Source organism: Sycon ciliatum, chromosome 2, assembly GCF_964019385.1.
Source record: "Sycon ciliatum chromosome 2, ocSycCili1.1, whole genome shotgun sequence".
In the NCBI taxonomy this organism is placed as follows: Eukaryota; Metazoa; Porifera; class Calcarea; order Leucosolenida; family Sycettidae; genus Sycon; species Sycon ciliatum.
In genome coordinates, this window is record NC_088644.1 from 42,415,722 (window position 1) to 42,432,921 (window position 17,200).

Here is a 17,200-nt window from a genome sequence, read left to right on the forward strand (position 1 = left end):
ACATCGCTGAATAATCTAAACAGTTTTCATGGAGACAGGAATGAAATCAACGCAATACAGGGATGAATTTATTGTCATATTTTTGTATAGCAGTCTTTGAGTTTGATTAGCATTTTTCTTTGAAGGTTGGGTGTTTACACATTGTCCTTCGTGAGAGTGATGCCTGAAAGCCCATTTGGAAAAAACCCGATTGAATGTTGCATGTGCCCGCAGACTGAGAGTGCCTGTACCACATACATTGCACTGTATGCATGTTACTTGACAGCCCATGCTAGGCATAGATAGTCTGTATGATTGTATTGCAGTTTTCTGCGAGTCACGGTGGCTTTTGAGTAGCAGTAGATCGATTTTGCATCGCAAACTGCGATGCGATACAGGATAAATTCATCCCTGCAATAAATAAAACGAGTTGCACATTCAACGCACACATGTTCAACGTTCAAGCATGCCTAACCCTTGCGAACGATGTGTGTGTCGAATGCGTAACTCGCTTTATTTGCTGCGTTGAATAATTTAAAGTAAAACGAAACCAAGCACGGTTGCAGAGAAAACATCAGCATGTGTGAACAGCAGCATGTGAGAACAACATCACCAGCAGCAGCACCACCACCAGCATCAGCGTACCTGCAGAGAACTTGTCCAGTGGCTTTGTCGACTAATCGCATAGTGCTGTCCAGGCTAGATACCAACACACACTGACCATCACGTGTAAAGCTTACACTCGTCACCGACTCTGCAATAAACACACACACACACACACACACACACACACACGCATAGTAGTCTTAGTAGATAATCGACGAGGAGACAAAAATCATAATATTGAAATGAAGAATGTAAACGCGCTCATCAGCAGTCACAAAGCACAAGAAAACACTTGAATCAAAACTCGACTGCAGTAGAGTGAGGAGATGCAGCAACGCACTGATAGGATTACATGTCTTGGCAATAACAGGCAGCTATCAGAGCTCTCATTTTAATTTTACTTGTCTCTTCAATTGGCAGACACCGATTCAGGTATGGCATGGAAAAAAACGCTTTTACATGTGTCACAGCATGCACGTTCACACATTAATACAATCCATATGATATTGTACAGCAACTGATAGGTCAGATCTAGATAAGAAATCCGGATAATACAAACAAACTTGTTCAGTCCCTTGCAATTCGTCTTGTAGAGGTCTCAGTAAATTAACGCTTGAACATATTTGTGACTCTACTTCAATCATCGCCACATTCACAAGCACGGTGCATGCACAGTGATAACCAAACTGAGAGATGTCCTCAAATCAATAGCTACAGGTTAGCAAAGGAAAAAAAACTTAACTATTGACAATACAAACAACAGAGGTGAAGGGCTATGGAGCTGCAACTCCAAGTTTCACACATCTCAGCGATCTCAGCGATCATCAGACAGGGGCATTCGGACAGCGTCATTCAGACAGCGGCATTCGGTCTGACCATCACTGAGATGCGTGAAGTTACAGCTGCACAGCCCTTCGCCTCCGTTGTATGTGTATACAGCTCTGCACATTAGTGCATTGAGCACTCTGCTTCGAGCTGTCTCCACCAGCCCTGTTTGTAACTAGGGACAATGTCGGAATATCTCCTATTCTGTATATAAGTGGGCGGTTTGCTCAGATTTCAATTTTGCTGTTTTGATAGCTGTCACACAGCAAGTGTGTGTACGTGTGTGCGTGTGTGTGTGTGTACGTGTGTGTGTGTCTTCACTTGACAGATGTACCTGCCACTGCTGGCCTCGAGTAACACTCAGAATCGTGCGAACACACTGCCAATGGAACGTGTCCAACCTGTGCAGGAGGGGTACCTTCAGTGTCCAGGTCCAGCGCAGCGGCATGTCAGCCTCGCTGGAGGAGTCCATTCGTGCAAATCGCCTAGGATGGCTTGGTCACCTCGCAAGGATGGACGACACCAGGTTGCCAAAGCAGACCCTGTTTGCGGAGGGCACCAACACGCGGCCCTGCCATGAACCCAAGCGTCGTTGGAGAGATGTGGCAGCTTCAGACCTCCGTGCGACCGGTATCCCGGAGGCGCAATGGTACCATCTTGCTCAGGACCGAAGGGACTGGCGCGAGCTTAGCCATCGCAAGCCACCAAGCCAGCCCCAATCAAGAGTGTTCGTCTGTGTCTGCGGCCGCGCCTTTCGCCGTCTGAATGACTTATCCCGACACAAGAACTACTGCCTCGCCTAACAGCTATCATCGCTTCGGCGATGGGCTTTCCAAAGGTCCAAATGTGTGTGTGTGTGTGTGTGTGTGTGTGTGTGTGTGTGTGTGTGTGTGTGTGTGTGTGTGTGTGTGTGTGTGTGTGTGTGTGTGTGTGTGTGTGTGTGTGTGCACCGTCACTAACCTGGCATGCAGTCACTGTGCAGTTGTCCCATACGTATATCATAGATGCGAACACGACAGTCTACAGATCTGAGCACACAAATGAACACATACAACATATCAACACAAAAACACATCACTCTACAAGTACCGGTACAAAAATCCTATGATTTCAAAGTCATCACTGTGCGTTCATGCACAAAAGTAGACGTGCTTCAATCTCAATATACATGTAAGTACAAGTCTGAATACAAACACACGTGCTAAAAACCCTAACCTAAAATATGAACAAAAACAATCACTCAAATTTCTAGACCCGGGCATTTTATTACTAATGTCTTTTATAAGTTCACCACTTGACACACTGTCATCGATGTGTGCAATTGATGCCAGAACCGCCCCCCCCAAGTCTTACGGAGAATGCCAATGCAGACGGCACCTGCATACATGGAAGTGAATGCAGATTGGCTTCTTCACCCGTAAAGAGCCAAAATGCCCTCTTAGTTTCGCCAAACACAGCGGCTTTTCGCATATCAGCACATTTTCTCTTGTGCACGGAAGTGCTGCACACTGCTAAACTCGTCAAGAAATGAACTTTGACAAAGAACCTCATTGCCGACAACAAGTTCGATCGTCTTTCGACAGAGGACAATCATTGATGTTAAACATTGCAAAGAAGCTCATCCAGGAGACCAGGGTGGTACTAGCCTGAACATATGGAAACGGATTTGAACCTGTCGACCACACCAATCACAAATCTTGGGGCCACTAAGGAGGACGTATGGACCAAAGTCCAAAAGCAAAACTTCCACTCTCCGAAATTACAAAACAACACAGTCATGTGCACCAGTGAACAAACTGGTCAGGTGGACCAAAGTCAACTCCAGAAAATCACACAACACACAGCTCTCAGTCCGTACCAAACAAGTATTTCAACACAAAGCTCTCAGTCCGTACCCAACGAGTATTTCATGTTCAGACACAGCTAGACACGATATGCTGTCCTGCGCTTCGGTTAGGACTTGTACTGGTTCAAATCGGCGAGACCTGCAGGCGGTGCATCGGCGCACGAATGTACACACGCGCGTGCACGCACACACACGCACACATACACACACACACACGTACACACGTACACACGTACACTCACACACACGCACACACACACACACACACACACACACACAAGTACAAGAGAGTACAATGTAGGCAAACGCTACACAGCTGCAAGAACAACAAATCTGTATTTGGACATAGCGGCAAGACACTGTACAGATCATAATGAAAAAAAAACTGGTAAACACATGCTGTCACTGGAGTGATTTCAGAACTACAACATTGTATACGGCATCCCATATCTCAGAATGTACAAGCACAGGTCAGACAGATCTGTATGAGGCAAAGCACAGAGTTACCAGTCAACTACTGCACACCCACAGGTACTCTACATTCTACACAATACAGGGCTGACTACTCCGCATCTACTCATGACCTCCGATGTACTCAAGCATGACATCATACCGACATCTACACGCAATTGCACAACAAATCATGTCTCTATGAACCTTACATGCAATGGACCTTATGCCATTTGTACAGATCCACGAAATCCCGTAGAATCCCGTAGACCCGGTAGGGTGTTGAATGTGCAGGACCCTATTGTGTTTTCTGCTATTTCAACTAAGAAATGGGGTCTGGAGGCATTTCATACGAAAACCTTTTTCTGACAAAGATCCAGCTAGTCATTAGTTCTAACCAAAGTGAAGAAGCTGGAAAAGCGATTGCTGGTCATTGAATTATGACGCTAAAAAGGTCAAATGCGCATGCATAGCACACAATGAACACCCTTCCGGGTCTACGGGATTCTACGGGATTTCGTGGATCTGTACAAATGGCATAAGGTCGATTCAATTACAGTTTTCTTACATGATCACAACAACTGATATTAGTGATGATGTCAGTGATGACATCATCACTGCTATCAGTAATGACATCAGTGATCAGTGGCTGTACAATGGACTACTCACTTGCAATCAAATATCCGCACAGACGAATCATAAGAGCCTACAAAGAACACCAGGAAACACAGATACACACACACACAATGTCATGCATACAAACTCAAGTGACGAAATCATCCCAATGCCATGATGGTGAGCAATAATGGGCAGAAGCTGGTCTAAACATGTGCACACACACACACACACACACACACACACACACACACACACACACACACACACACACATGCTTGCACGCACGCACACACACACACTCACACTCACACGCCCCGCCCGCGCACGCACGCACACACACACATGCACACACACACACACACACACACACACACACACACACACACACACACATCCACAAGCATATAGAGTGGTGGTTTCCAACCCCAAGTTCCACTGACCTGATATGAGTATAGTGCCTTCAGAGTTGAACTGAACACAATTGACGCGCTGTGAATGTACACAGATCAATAACGCACACGCACAAATGCATGCACACATACACACAAACACACGTAGATTCGTGGAAGTCGTCACCACCGTCTGACTCGTCAGACGACAGCAATGTGCCAATTGATGCCGACTGCGGTGCACAAAGAAGCCCTAACGCCATCACCAACAGGAGACGACACGCAGACAAAAAGAAGGCAGCTGCCTTCAAGGTAACAATCAAGAATGTTGATGGCCAAGAAGAAGGGAAAGAGCTTCCTGCAGCACCAGCCAGCCGTTCATGGAAACGCTGACGTGATCAGCTGGAAGTGCCACAGACCATGCTACCTTGAGGTACTGACTGCTGTAAATGCAGAAATTTTTGGTAGTGTAATACATGTATTTTCGGTATTCTCCAAAATCGGCGGAGAGAAATTTTGGGTAAACCCGTTTTCCAGGTAATGTACTAGTGCTAGTGCCGAAATTTTCAGTGCGTCTTTATTTTCGGTAAAATTTTCGGCACCGAAGTTACCGAAAATAAAACCCCGCCGAAAAGTTCTGCTTTTACAGTAACTGGAACACAATGGGAGTTGATTGAAGTTGGACATTGGGAAGATGACCAGTACAAACTTCATCTCTGTATTACTACACTAGCATTCGGGAAAGTCCGGGGGGGGGGGGGTGAGTGCTTTTCGGCGGCACACTGTGCTATTTCGACATCATGCTGCCTCTGCCGCTCAACTTCGCCGTTAAATTGTTCGAGTGTGACCCTCTAGCGGAGTGTATTATGCTCCAGGTGTGCGCAGAGTGCACCAAAATCTCCTTTTCCGCCAGAAAGCAAACCATAACCAGATCAACTATGCTCGATAACACGAGTTTGCAACCGTGATCTCTTTCCCACGGGCCAGATGTGCGGCGCACTACCTTCACTACATCACTCAGCTGCAATCCACGCATTGCGGAAAATCAACCAACCAGTCACCCATTCAATACTGTAATTTCACAAATTTTCAATGTACTTTTATTTTGGGTACTTTCGGTGCATCTGTTTCATACCTAAAGTTTCAATACACCGAACAAACACTAACACACATAACCCAATAGGGAACTGTCTCTCTGTATCTAAAATTTCTGTTCACCTAACCTGGCCTTTTGCCCTCATACCGAAAATATTGAGCACCGAAAATGTCTGAAATTAGAGTATACGCATTGCCAGACTGCAGGACTTACGCCGGTGTGAGAGCGGTATTTGCGAACAGCTTCGCCGGTAGAAACATCCCAGTAGATGACTAACTTGTCGGCACCGCATGATCCAATGTGAGTGTTGCCCACAGACCTAGCACCATGGATACAGCACCGCCACCATCGCCAAAACACACAGACATGCACGTACAAACGTGCTCGCACACGCGTGCACACATGCACGCACACACACACATGCACGCACGCACACACACACACACACACACACAGCACAAAGCACAACCAAAGCTATATCACGGGATGATCCGGTGAAATCCAATATCCTTGACACAGGATCGGTGGGATATATGCAACTTAACTAGCACTGCAATCCCACTGGACTGTTCACTACAACACGAAGCTGACTCATTTGATGGATTGCCTGTCACCAAGCATGTATCCAGTACTGCAAAACACACAAACAGCGTACATGCCACAAGACAGCAAAAGCTTGAAGCTCTGAATTGTAATGGTTTTCTGTCCGTACGAGTTGCAGTTGATAGCTAAGGTAAGCATAAACCTTCCGTGCCCACACTGCGCAAGAGAATGCAATGCAGTGAACTACTCACGAGACAGCATCCAGGACTTCTTGTCCATGTCCAATGTATGACTTGATGGGAAATCCGGTGTGGGGATTCCACAGACGCAGAGACTTGTCCGAGCCACCGCTAAGACAGTACTCGCCAGATACTGAGCAAAATACACACACGCACATGCACATACACACGCACGCACATGCACACACACACACACACACACACACACACACACACACACACACACACACACACACACACACATGTAAGTATATCGAGTGCAGTTAAGAGTTTTCTCAGGCGAGTAACCTCCCACTCCATGCTGGTGGTGAGAGGTTAGGATCTCCTGACAGGGATAAACTGTTGTACAGGAAGAGGCCAGTTGGGACTTTCGCAACTCCGTAGTTTTTCGCCATTTCGTAGTTTTGGCAGCCCAGCCGGCATCAGGCCGGTCTGGAGGCTGCAGTAGCTAGCAAGCAGTAGTAGGCAGTAGTAACGTTATGTGCACAATGTGGTTTGCTGTTATACATCCATGCTGTCTTGGTGTCTTTTTAAAGTTTAATGTGCTCTAACTACCCTGGCTGGTTAGGCGCATCATTGGTGTTCTGCTTGCTCTTTTCTTTGCGTTGTTTTTCATCACTATCGATTTCACGACCTATTTTTTTGCCCGTACAAGAGGCTTTTGGTATGGCAGTGTAGTGTAGTGCTAGTGGATTTTCCCCAATTTCTTTTCCATTCGTCTCGCCATGGGCGAGCAGTCAGCCGAAATGCTGAAACCGCTCTGCAGCCTCCCCGGCATTGAGCAGGCCATCCTAACCCTGTTGCAGACAATCACGGCATACGTCAGTGAGTCAAGAAACCGGGAGGCGCGTCTAAATCGGCGAACTGATGAGCTCGCAGCCCAAGCAAGAGAATTACAAAAAGATTTGAGCCCGTTGATGTTGATGGAGCCCGCCACTGTTGCCATGCCTCACTGCAGCCGGATCGTTCTCGCAAAGCCAGGGAGCACAGTTCGAGTCGTACGGGGTTCACTTTCCCGTAGCCAAAAGGTCTAGTAGTACCAGTAAGAGTCCATAACCCCCAGAGTGTGCAACGCCACACAAATCTCTGTCACGACTCGTTTTCAACATTACGTCATTTTCATGTAGCTGCGCGTGCAGGCCGCGACATTCGCTACATGAAAATGACGTAATGTTGAGAACGAGTCGTGACAAGACCCTGTCGCGCGTTGCATACTCTGGGGGTTATGGACTCTTGGTACCGGTAGTAGTACACCCCAGTGGTGCTAGCCCAGCTCATATGATAGATCAATCTCGTAGCGTCCCCCCCCCCCCCCCCCCCCCCCAGCGAGGTTCAAAGTCCCAGCGACACTCGCCAGCAAACAAACAGGAGTCAGTCCACCAGCCACAAGAACAAGATCACCATCGCAGACACAGAGGATGATAGCTGGCAGCTAGTTGCAGCGGAACAATCAAAGAAGAAGAGAGCAGTAGTGTTTGTCGGCAACCTCGGCAAACCTTGTACTGAACAAAGCCTGACTGAATTTGTATGGCAAAGGTCTGAAGCCGCTCAGACCCATGTGCAAGTGTTCACATGTAGCCTGCACGCGGCAGATAGTGGACAAACGTAAAGTAGTCCAGACGCCATACCACCAACACCCATGCAGAACATGGGACGAGTAGCTGGGTGTAAAGCCAAACCAGCGAGCCCGGTGGAAAGTTTAATGGAGGACCAGCTTTCAAGCAACACGGTCACCGTGCGGCCAATTGCCGTGACGAAAACTGCTCGCCTGTCGGACAAATCTGGCGGCACAGCCCCTTTGGACAAAGTTATGCAGTTCCTAAAAACGTTTGCCAAGGAGTTTCGGGAGGACATGGCGACCACCGCGACCGAACTACTGACAACGTTTGACAAGCAACTGTCCAGTGCTGAGGATCGTCTCGCCAAGGCTGAGAGAGAAATAAACGAGCTCCGTACCTCCAACAAGAAACTGGCGAGTGAAGTTTCCCGGTGTGTTTCAGGGACCTCATTGACTGGTGGAATGTCATCTGGCGGGGAATCTGCCATTTCCGGCATCAAGAAGGATGTCACCAAGCTGTCTGCTAGATTTGGGGACATTGCGCAATCGATACCAAATATGGCTCACGCATGCATTCAGGAGCAGGCTGAGCGCATGGCTCGGGCCGATATCGTCATTCTGGGAGACGCGCCAGAAAATGTTTCAGAAACATCTGCCCAGCTGGTGCACACAGTACACGGACTGATCCCAGATGGGCTCCACCGCGGGATGTGCTCAGCGCCGATAGACTGGGCAAACCGAGGGATCGGACGGCCAAGGATACATCAGCGCCTAGCAAACCCGTCCACCTATCAAGAGCAGGTAAAGGTCACCTGATGCGAAACAAACATCAGGCCGCGCTTGGCGACAGACACGTTAACGTGTCACATGACCTGGCCCGTGACGAGCAGTGCAAACGTAACGATGTGTGGCCTACATTCCGTAAGCTCCGGCAACACAACATTCGCTGTACGCTTCCCAGGTACACCACCATGCTCAAGGCCCGGGGGGGGAAGCAATGACTGATGAGGAGATCGCTCAGGTCTTATGGCAATCTGTGTCGGGGTGCGACGTTGGTTTGGCAGCGGACATGGCGGGCTCTAACCCAGCGAAAAGCTCATGCATGTGTGCATTGCCTCATTCTCTGCCTGTGACGTGTCATCAAGTTGAGCACGTATCCATTTTCATTGCGCTCTGTCAGGAGCACTTAGGGTTCCCTGTAACAAGACGGCAACGTCTGTAGGGACTTGCCGATTAAAATAATAAAATCTACCACAAATCTACTACTACATGCACACACGCACACACACACACACACACACACACACGCACACACACACACACACACACACACACACACACACATGGAGCAGTATTCATACAAAGATATACGGTCTCAACTTTCACTACCCCGAACAACAAGCCTGACCGGCCATAGGAAGAAAAGACACCCCGCATCATGTTTGCAACATGGAAAAACGTGGGCACAAGTTATGCGATCGAGTCAATCACCTAAACCAGATTTTGAACAGTCAGACGTGCACAATCTACATTTTTCCATGTTACAATTTTTTCTTTGGCTCATCATCTGAGTTCTTATCACATCATATTTCCACGGTATTACCAGGTCCTTTATCTGCGTACTGTATAAACCTTATCCACTATGTACTACAGACTGCAGTGCTGGCAACTGAAATCCGCCCCCTGGAGCGGTGCTCTCACATTGTAAATACCCAGCATGCAGCAAGAAATAGAGGCCGCTAGAATCGGTGCTGCATTCGAGCATGAAAACCAGCGGTCGGATTTCAGTGGATTCCTGTTGCCAACAACACTGTACGTGTGTGTGTGTGTGTGTGTGTGTGTGTGCGTGTGTGTGTGCGTGCGCGTGTGTGTGTGTGTGTGTGTGTGTGTGTGTGTGTGTGTGTGTGTGTGTGTGTGTGTGTGTGTGTGTGTGTGTGTGTGTGTGTGTGTGTGTGTGTGTGTGTGTGTGTGTGTGTGTGTGTGTGTGTGTGTGTGTGTGTGTGTGTGTGTGTGTGTGTGTGTGTGTCTATACTGCATGTACTCTTGGAGGCTGCCACAACATGACATTCTACTTTCCATCTGTCTGGACTAAATGCATAGATGTGGTATAGGTCACAGGCCATGCTTCAGGCCGGGGTTTTTTTTCAAAATAAAAGTGCGACATGCATCCCGGAAAACACGGCACCACATTGCACTAGTACAGTGCTGCTTTCAGTGTACTGGTACTACACTGTACATATACCACTGTACCACTGTACCACTGTACTAGCTGTACATTATATTGGATATACAATCATGTACATAATGCAGTGCATGCAAATCTTGCCTCATGGCTTATTTTTTCTACAGAGGATTGTACAACAACAGTTTCCGATTTTTACAACCGGCTCGCTTTTGGGAATTCCGATCAAAATGTATTATAACTCCTTACAATTGCTAGAAAGTAACAGAGCAGACTTGTAAAAAAATTCTTACCATTGAATCTCACTGATCTAATGGCACCCTGGTGACCTTCCAGCTGGCAAGCTAAATGACATGGCAAATCCAGCGCCATCTCCCCTTCTCACAGCATTATTCACTTTCGCGTTGGCAACATACCGGCACTAGCACTACTACAGATGAGGAGTTCAGACCGACATCTATTGTAAATCTTGACTTGTTATTTTTCTCTCATGCAGTCTTGGCAAGCTCGCTCGAAACTGGTTTCAAATTCTGCGGGGGAAGTCCCTGCCCTGGCCACAATGTCAGCAAAAGCTTGCGTCTCCAGACAAACAAGGATTTTTGTGTCGCATTTTTGCATGAGGCACAGCTTTTTGTATGCATGGTAACCTTTACCTTGGCAGCTAGCACTGAGTTCTTTGCACGCTGACTGATACAGATTACAGTGAATCAGTGATAGTGATAGTGATACAGGCACACAGCTAGCTAGCTGCAGCCTGCACTAGCTGGCTGCAGCGCAGGTGCAGACCGTATAATTTTAATAAACATACAACTTTACAAGTGCAGCTAGCTAACTAACTAGCTGCACTTGACAGTGAAAAGTAATATTAGTTGTGACGTTCTTATGTTGATTTGGATGATCATTATTGTGGCTGATATGCGTAGTATTATTAGGAAGCTACTCAGACAGCTGTAGCTAGATGTCAGGCCAGGATCTAGGAGTAGATCTCACTTTCTCAGGCCGCCTCTCAGCTCACGAAAAAGTGAGTGGATTTAGTTCGCGACGTCGATACAGTCAACTTCGCTTATAACGACTGCGGATATAACGACAATTCACGAATAACGACAGCATTTCCATGCCCAGAGCAAAGTCCCTTCCAACTGTAATACATATAATGAGACTTCGGGTATAACGACACTTCGCGAATAAGGACACTTTTTTGATGCCCCGCCGAATGTCGTTATAAGCGAAGTTGACTGTACCTACAATTCTGGTGTCCTGGACCTGGGTGTACGTGTAGCGAGCAGACATCGACATCATAATACTGTAGTACATGGTGTATCTGCGTCTAAAAGTACCAACCAAGTCATCGTCCTAAACGCTAAAGTCCCTTGTTCAACCCCGCTCGTGCGCCACTCGAACGGTGGGAAGCGGAGTGGAACACAGCTCCTGTACTGTAGCGGCTTGCTTTGAACTCAAAGAGCCTCGTTGAACTGGACCACTCTTTTTAGTTTTGCAGCTGGCAAGAACTAATGCTGAGCCACAGAGAGCAGTACTCAGTACAGACTCAGTGAAGTCAGGTTCCTGCTGCTGCATCTGACCATGAGATCATGATGGACCCGTGCTGTGGCGAATGGCAGAGGCGTTATGTGTGTGGACTAGCGAAACAGTGAAATGATTGCTTGTTACACCGTGACGATACAACAGGCAGCAGGGAAAAGGCAGCGCTTGAGAAGTAATTAGTTCGGGTCCAGGTCACTGAACAGAGAAGTAAACAGTGCTCAGCCCAGCTTGATTGATATGATAGGAGGGAGAATGCCATCGCATTGAACCTTTTTGACTCAGGTCATGCGTAAGCTGTGACCAGCCACCACTGTACTGCTGCTGATGCTGTTCCCTCTGATATCACTGTCAACGGGACACTCTGCCTGTCTGAGGTGAATAAGAAGTGAAAAGAGTTATCAATACTGCATGTTGGTATCGAGCACTTGTACAAGTTCATAGCTCCTGGACACAGATAAAACTCATTGGACAAGGCAGTTGTGAAGATTCGTAGAGATAATCATCACGGCTCGTGACACTCTGTCCAGGATAGTCTCTGTGGTCTTCTGACGTATGTGGCTACTGCGTGCGTACACGCACCACCGCCCAGCCACTGAGCCAGTATACAGCATTACCAGTAGAACATCGACAGTAGCGAGTTGTTTCTGTGTTCAAGCATACAACAAACTATCCTACCCGATCGAGCGCTCTGCACCGCGTTTTCACGTGTCTATCGTTGCTCATACTACGTAGTATCACCTTCACAGCAGCAGTAGCAGTAGGACCACTAGCAGGCGTGCACGTGTATGATCAGTCATCGGGTGAGCTGCTGCCGCACACTGTGACCATGGCCATGGCATCACCATCCATCAGCATGGAGCACGGCGGCACCACAGGGGATTCCCCCATTAGCCCGGGCCAAGTGTTGGCTACTGGCGACGAGGACACGGATGACAGACCTGGAACGACCGGAGGCACGACGAAGACGGAGATACCAACCGAGCTGGAGAGACTATCAGTAAAACCACCCGAGGAAGCTGATTCCGATGACGACTATGACGACGACAGGGACCGCGACGATAGTGACGACAAAGAGACGGGAGCACATCCTGAGCGTAGCAAGCTGCCGTTGCCCCACTTTAGCCGTCACCTGACCAAGCAGCGGATGAAACAGCTTGGCAAGCTGGAGGCGTGGCGCATGAACTCCGGGCACAGAGTCAGCGGTGAACTGGACGCGGCGGGCTTGCGGCCGTCAACGCGGTATCGGCAGGGCGCAGAGTACGCAGCGCTGGCCGGTGAAGACGGCATCCAGTCGGCTATGATGGGGCAGTTACACGCTGCTTGTGCCCGGGGCAGGCTGCACGAGAAACAAGATGAGATGAAGCTCCTGGACGCCTTTGATATGCACTTTGTGATGCAGAATACAAACGGTGCGTTGCGCTCAGCTTATTTGCGGGGTTTGGCTGAGGTAAAAGAGGCGAAAACAACCTACGGCAAGGGACTTTCCCAAGCAGGCTCAAGACGCCTCAACCAAATCATGAACGATGGTTCCGGTGGCCTCTCCATGCAGCGTGACCAAACGCGCGTGAAGTTTTTGCACCGAGATAGGTGACCATGATGGCTGCCGTTGCCTTCACCCGTCTGTCTCAATTTGGCGTTGCCTGTCCAGATTAGATGGTGATCAGTCGCTATATGCTGACACAGTCCGTGTGATAAGCACTAAAAGTGTCTGTTTTCGTGAAACACCCTGAACCCGGCTGGCCCAAGTGTGGTGTATTGACACCGGCACAACAGAGAGACAACTAGCACGCATTCAGGTGCAATCGGCGATTTCTCTCCCGGCTGATTGCCTACAACACTGTACTGCTGCTTAGCGAGAACTACACTTGGTGCCGTCAAGGCGCACTGGCGATTGAGGCTGACAAACTTCGAGGCGATTGGAATGACTGGTTTCTTCCTCTAGCTTCTGCCAGTGGCCATACATGCGGTGCACACAAGCGACGGCATGCAGGTCGGGCCTTGTTGCACCTGACCTTGTTGCAGGGTTGGGCTAATGGAGATCACATGGTGCTGTGAGGGATGTGTTGTGTCCAAGGACTCCTATGCCCGTTATTCCTGCAGTCCGAAGCTGGTGTTATGCTACTGTGACCCAGTACGGACGCCAGCCATGGAGTAATGTGCTGCACTGAAACAGATCCATTCACGGTCAGCCGTTGAGACTGCAGTGTACCCAGGAGCACGCCAAGTTGTGCCATGTATCAAACATTGCCCGGCTCAGTTTGTGTTGAAGACCAACACACTGCACCCATCCCAGTGTCTATCCTGGCGGCTGACTGTCAACACGTCCCAGCCCCGCCGGCCATGCAATCATAGAAAGCGATGCTGTGCTGAACATCCAGCTAGGGAACAGCACTCGGTACACCTGTACCCTCCTGGGGCAACTGTCTCGATTGGCGGGAAAACACACAATGAATATTACGGTCAGGTCCGGTGGCTACAGTCCACGCGATGGTGTATCTTGCCTAGCTTGTGCAGTTTTTTTGAAATGAGACTAAAATGCCGTCACGTCACTGTGTGTACAATACATGATGCATCACACCGTGCCACGCAGATCTATGTCGGTGTACAGCCCATGCAACCAATGCTACATATTATGCCAAACTGTTGAGTGCCACAGGGGATTTTCCCTTCGCTTGTCTACAAGTCTCAGTCATCTTGTAGTTGTAGAGCTGTTGCGAGTCCTGCACTTGGAAATTAACTTTTAAAAGCATTCCGTACTCTCTGGACGGTGTGAGTCCGGTCTTGAGATTTTCCAGCCTAGCTAATATCAAGTTTATCAACCCACGTGTATCTGATGTTTCACTCGTGCTGCCGCTGCTGTTCATCGTGATCCACTCGTTTGCTCCGAACTGTCAGGTGGCAGTGTCCCTTGCCGGGTTGCATGCACTGTGGTGCGCGGTGGTATGTACAAACGTGCCTGCTGTGTGCAGTGGAGCAGGAGATGCAGCTCCACTACACTACAGTGTCGATAGTCAGCATCTGTCGGGGTTTTTCCGGCAGTTTGATTTATGGCTGTACTTCAGTGTAAATACTCCATTGTAAAGTACATTTTTGAAGAGTTTCAATCAGGGAGTCACAGGCTCCCCAGTCAACCAGGACCAATGGAGTGACAACTGCCAGTGGTTTCAAGCAAGATGCATGCGTCCATTTTTAAAACCATGGTAACAATGTGCGTGTTAAATGCAAACTCATCCCGGCCCAAGAGTCTGAGACATTGCACCCCGACTGCCACAGACACAGTCATGATGTTAAGTAAAGATACTATTAATTTCCTGTGCTTTATCAGATGTCCCAGGTGAGAGGCTGATAGACTAAGCAAAGCCTTTCAATTTGTCTCATGGGGCAAAAGAAATGAACACAGCCCTGCCAGTTCATTGGCAGACCAATGACAGGAACAAAGCAACAATTATCATTTTGACTGTTGCATGCACCACATGGGGGGGGGGGGGGGTAGCGTACGCAATTGTTGGGGATTGCACCACCATAGTGTTGTGCACACAGCAACCAAAGCAACCCGGCATGATTGTCAGTTTTACTTTTCCAGCGGCCTAGTCAGCTCAGCGCTGGTATACGCAAAGCGAATAGCATCTCCTGCAGTCCTCCCACTTTACGCAGCTCAATCCCAATCCGGTCTTTCATGCTCACGTACACACGGCATACATGTACGGTACATACACATTACTGCACATTGCAGCTACAGCCACTGCACTGGTTGGTGTGTCGTGCGGAAAATATATTAAAAAATCAGAATTGAGACCCAATTTCAAAGTTCAAAGGTGCAAAAGTAAAAACAAAAGGTCGGTTACATACCTACAACTAAAGGCTTATGAATTTTGCAGAACTGCATTGCAGCATATACTGATGTAGGCTTAAAAGTGCTTCCTATTCTCGTGTTCATGTGTACCAAAAACAAATATCAACTTAACGTTTAAAAAAACCCATCCTGTGTCGCATGCAGCCTCCGGTGTGAATTGAATTCAGGCGAATACACACATGAGACGTTGACGCGATTGGCTTAGCAAGTGTGACCTGCCACATGCGTACACACCGATGGTGGTCAGGGAAGAGTCACAGGTGAATGGTGCAAAAAGAAATTACTCAAAATAACACTGGTCTAAGTGATGGCGTTAATTAAGCTTCATCAAAAGACAGGAAGAAGAAAATTCGTCTTGTCTAAAGCTATTCGACCAGTCTCGATACGTGCAACGGTGTGTTCCTAAGAGTTCACAAAAGAAGAAAACAAAATGTCAGGATGCGACCTGAAAAGACAAAGGCGAAGTTCTTGTTTAGTTGATGACACGTGTCTTGTCACTGAAGACGCCGACAGAGTCATACAACTGATCATCTTCGCCTTCAGCATACATGGGGTTGTGCTTGACTTCCTCTGCAGGATCACCTTCACTGTACATGGGGTTCTGAATACCACCGCCGTGTGTCAGCTGCTCACTACCGGCGTGAAACTGCATGGCATCGTCAAACTCCCGTGGGCCGCCGCTCTGTTTCTTGGGCCTGGAAAACGAGTGGAAGGAAATGCACACAGGGTTACTTTCAATGAGGAACTGTGTGTTGCTCCCTATACACGGGAGTTCACGCTTCCTTGCAACTCTTCTTCCAACTTTGTTCAATACTGTGCTTCATGCGCCTACTGGTTAGTCCATATCCTCGTGCAGGTATAGAGTGAAGGAAAACAAATCGTTGTCGCTGCTACTCGGAGCTTCACTCGTAAGCAATCATCAGACATCACTGCCTGCCTATGTGTGTGGTGTGTATGGTGTACGTGTGTGTGTGTGTGTGTGTGTATGTGTGTGGTGTGTGTGTGTGTGGTGTGTGTGTGTGTGTGTGTGTGTGTGTGTGTGTGTGTGTGTGTGTGTGTGTGTGTGTGTGTGGTGTGTGTGTATGTGTGTGTGTGTGCACGGGCACGGGATGCTTACTTTCTGCGTATAACCAGGATCAGGATGATAATCAGGACGAGCAAAGCACAGCCGCCGATGATGATACCTATCAACTGAGGCGTAGAGAACTCTGCGAGAATGCAAAAACAAAACACACACACACACACACACAAAACACACACAAAGCACAAAGCACAAACAAAGAAATTCACACAAGTACACATTTCGAAGTAGACGGCATGCACACAGAAGAATACGACACACAACTTTGGGTACTAGTAAGTGTGGGTACGTGGGTTTCCACACTGACCACTACTAGTATGGGATGTTGTTGTTCCAGACTCATTTTTCAGTGCTATTGGGTTCAGCCATAGTTCACTCTGCTCAGCAGCTAGC

General features: G+C 48.2%; 2 protein-coding genes across 4 annotated transcripts in view; both read right to left on the reverse strand.

Moving 5' to 3' along the window:
• LOC135810169 (WD repeat domain-containing protein 83-like) overlaps positions 1–10,866 on the reverse strand; it is a 58,511-nt gene extending 47,645 nt beyond the window's left edge. The window contains exons 1-8 of one of the 3 annotated variants that reach the window (XM_065323642.1): positions 10,625–10,857; positions 6,604–6,724; positions 6,023–6,128; positions 4,765–4,813; positions 4,376–4,412; positions 3,306–3,395; positions 2,371–2,438; positions 625–733 (exon numbers count right to left, since the gene is read on the reverse strand). In XM_065323642.1, the coding sequence (XP_065179714.1) occupies positions 625–733; positions 2,371–2,438; positions 3,306–3,395; positions 4,376–4,412; positions 4,765–4,813; positions 6,023–6,128; positions 6,604–6,724; positions 10,625–10,703 (659 nt within the window). In that variant the 5' untranslated portion in view covers positions 10,704–10,857. Of the gene's footprint in view, positions 1–624; positions 734–2,370; positions 2,439–3,305; positions 3,396–4,375; positions 4,413–4,764; positions 4,814–6,022; positions 6,129–6,603; positions 6,725–10,624 lie in introns of all 3 variants that reach the window. The other 2 variants (XM_065323641.1, XM_065323643.1) reach the window with 2 other exon arrangements.
• A 4,764-nt stretch (positions 10,867–15,630) lies between these two features.
• Positions 15,631–17,200, reverse strand: part of LOC135810172 (uncharacterized) — a 50,271-nt gene continuing 48,701 nt past the window's right edge. Inside the window, exons 32-33 of the mRNA XM_065323646.1 lie at positions 16,844–16,934; positions 15,631–16,421 (exon numbers count right to left, since the gene is read on the reverse strand). Of these exons, the coding sequence (XP_065179718.1) occupies positions 16,199–16,421; positions 16,844–16,934 (314 nt within the window). The 3' untranslated portion in view covers positions 15,631–16,198. The remainder of the gene's footprint in view (positions 16,422–16,843; positions 16,935–17,200) is intronic.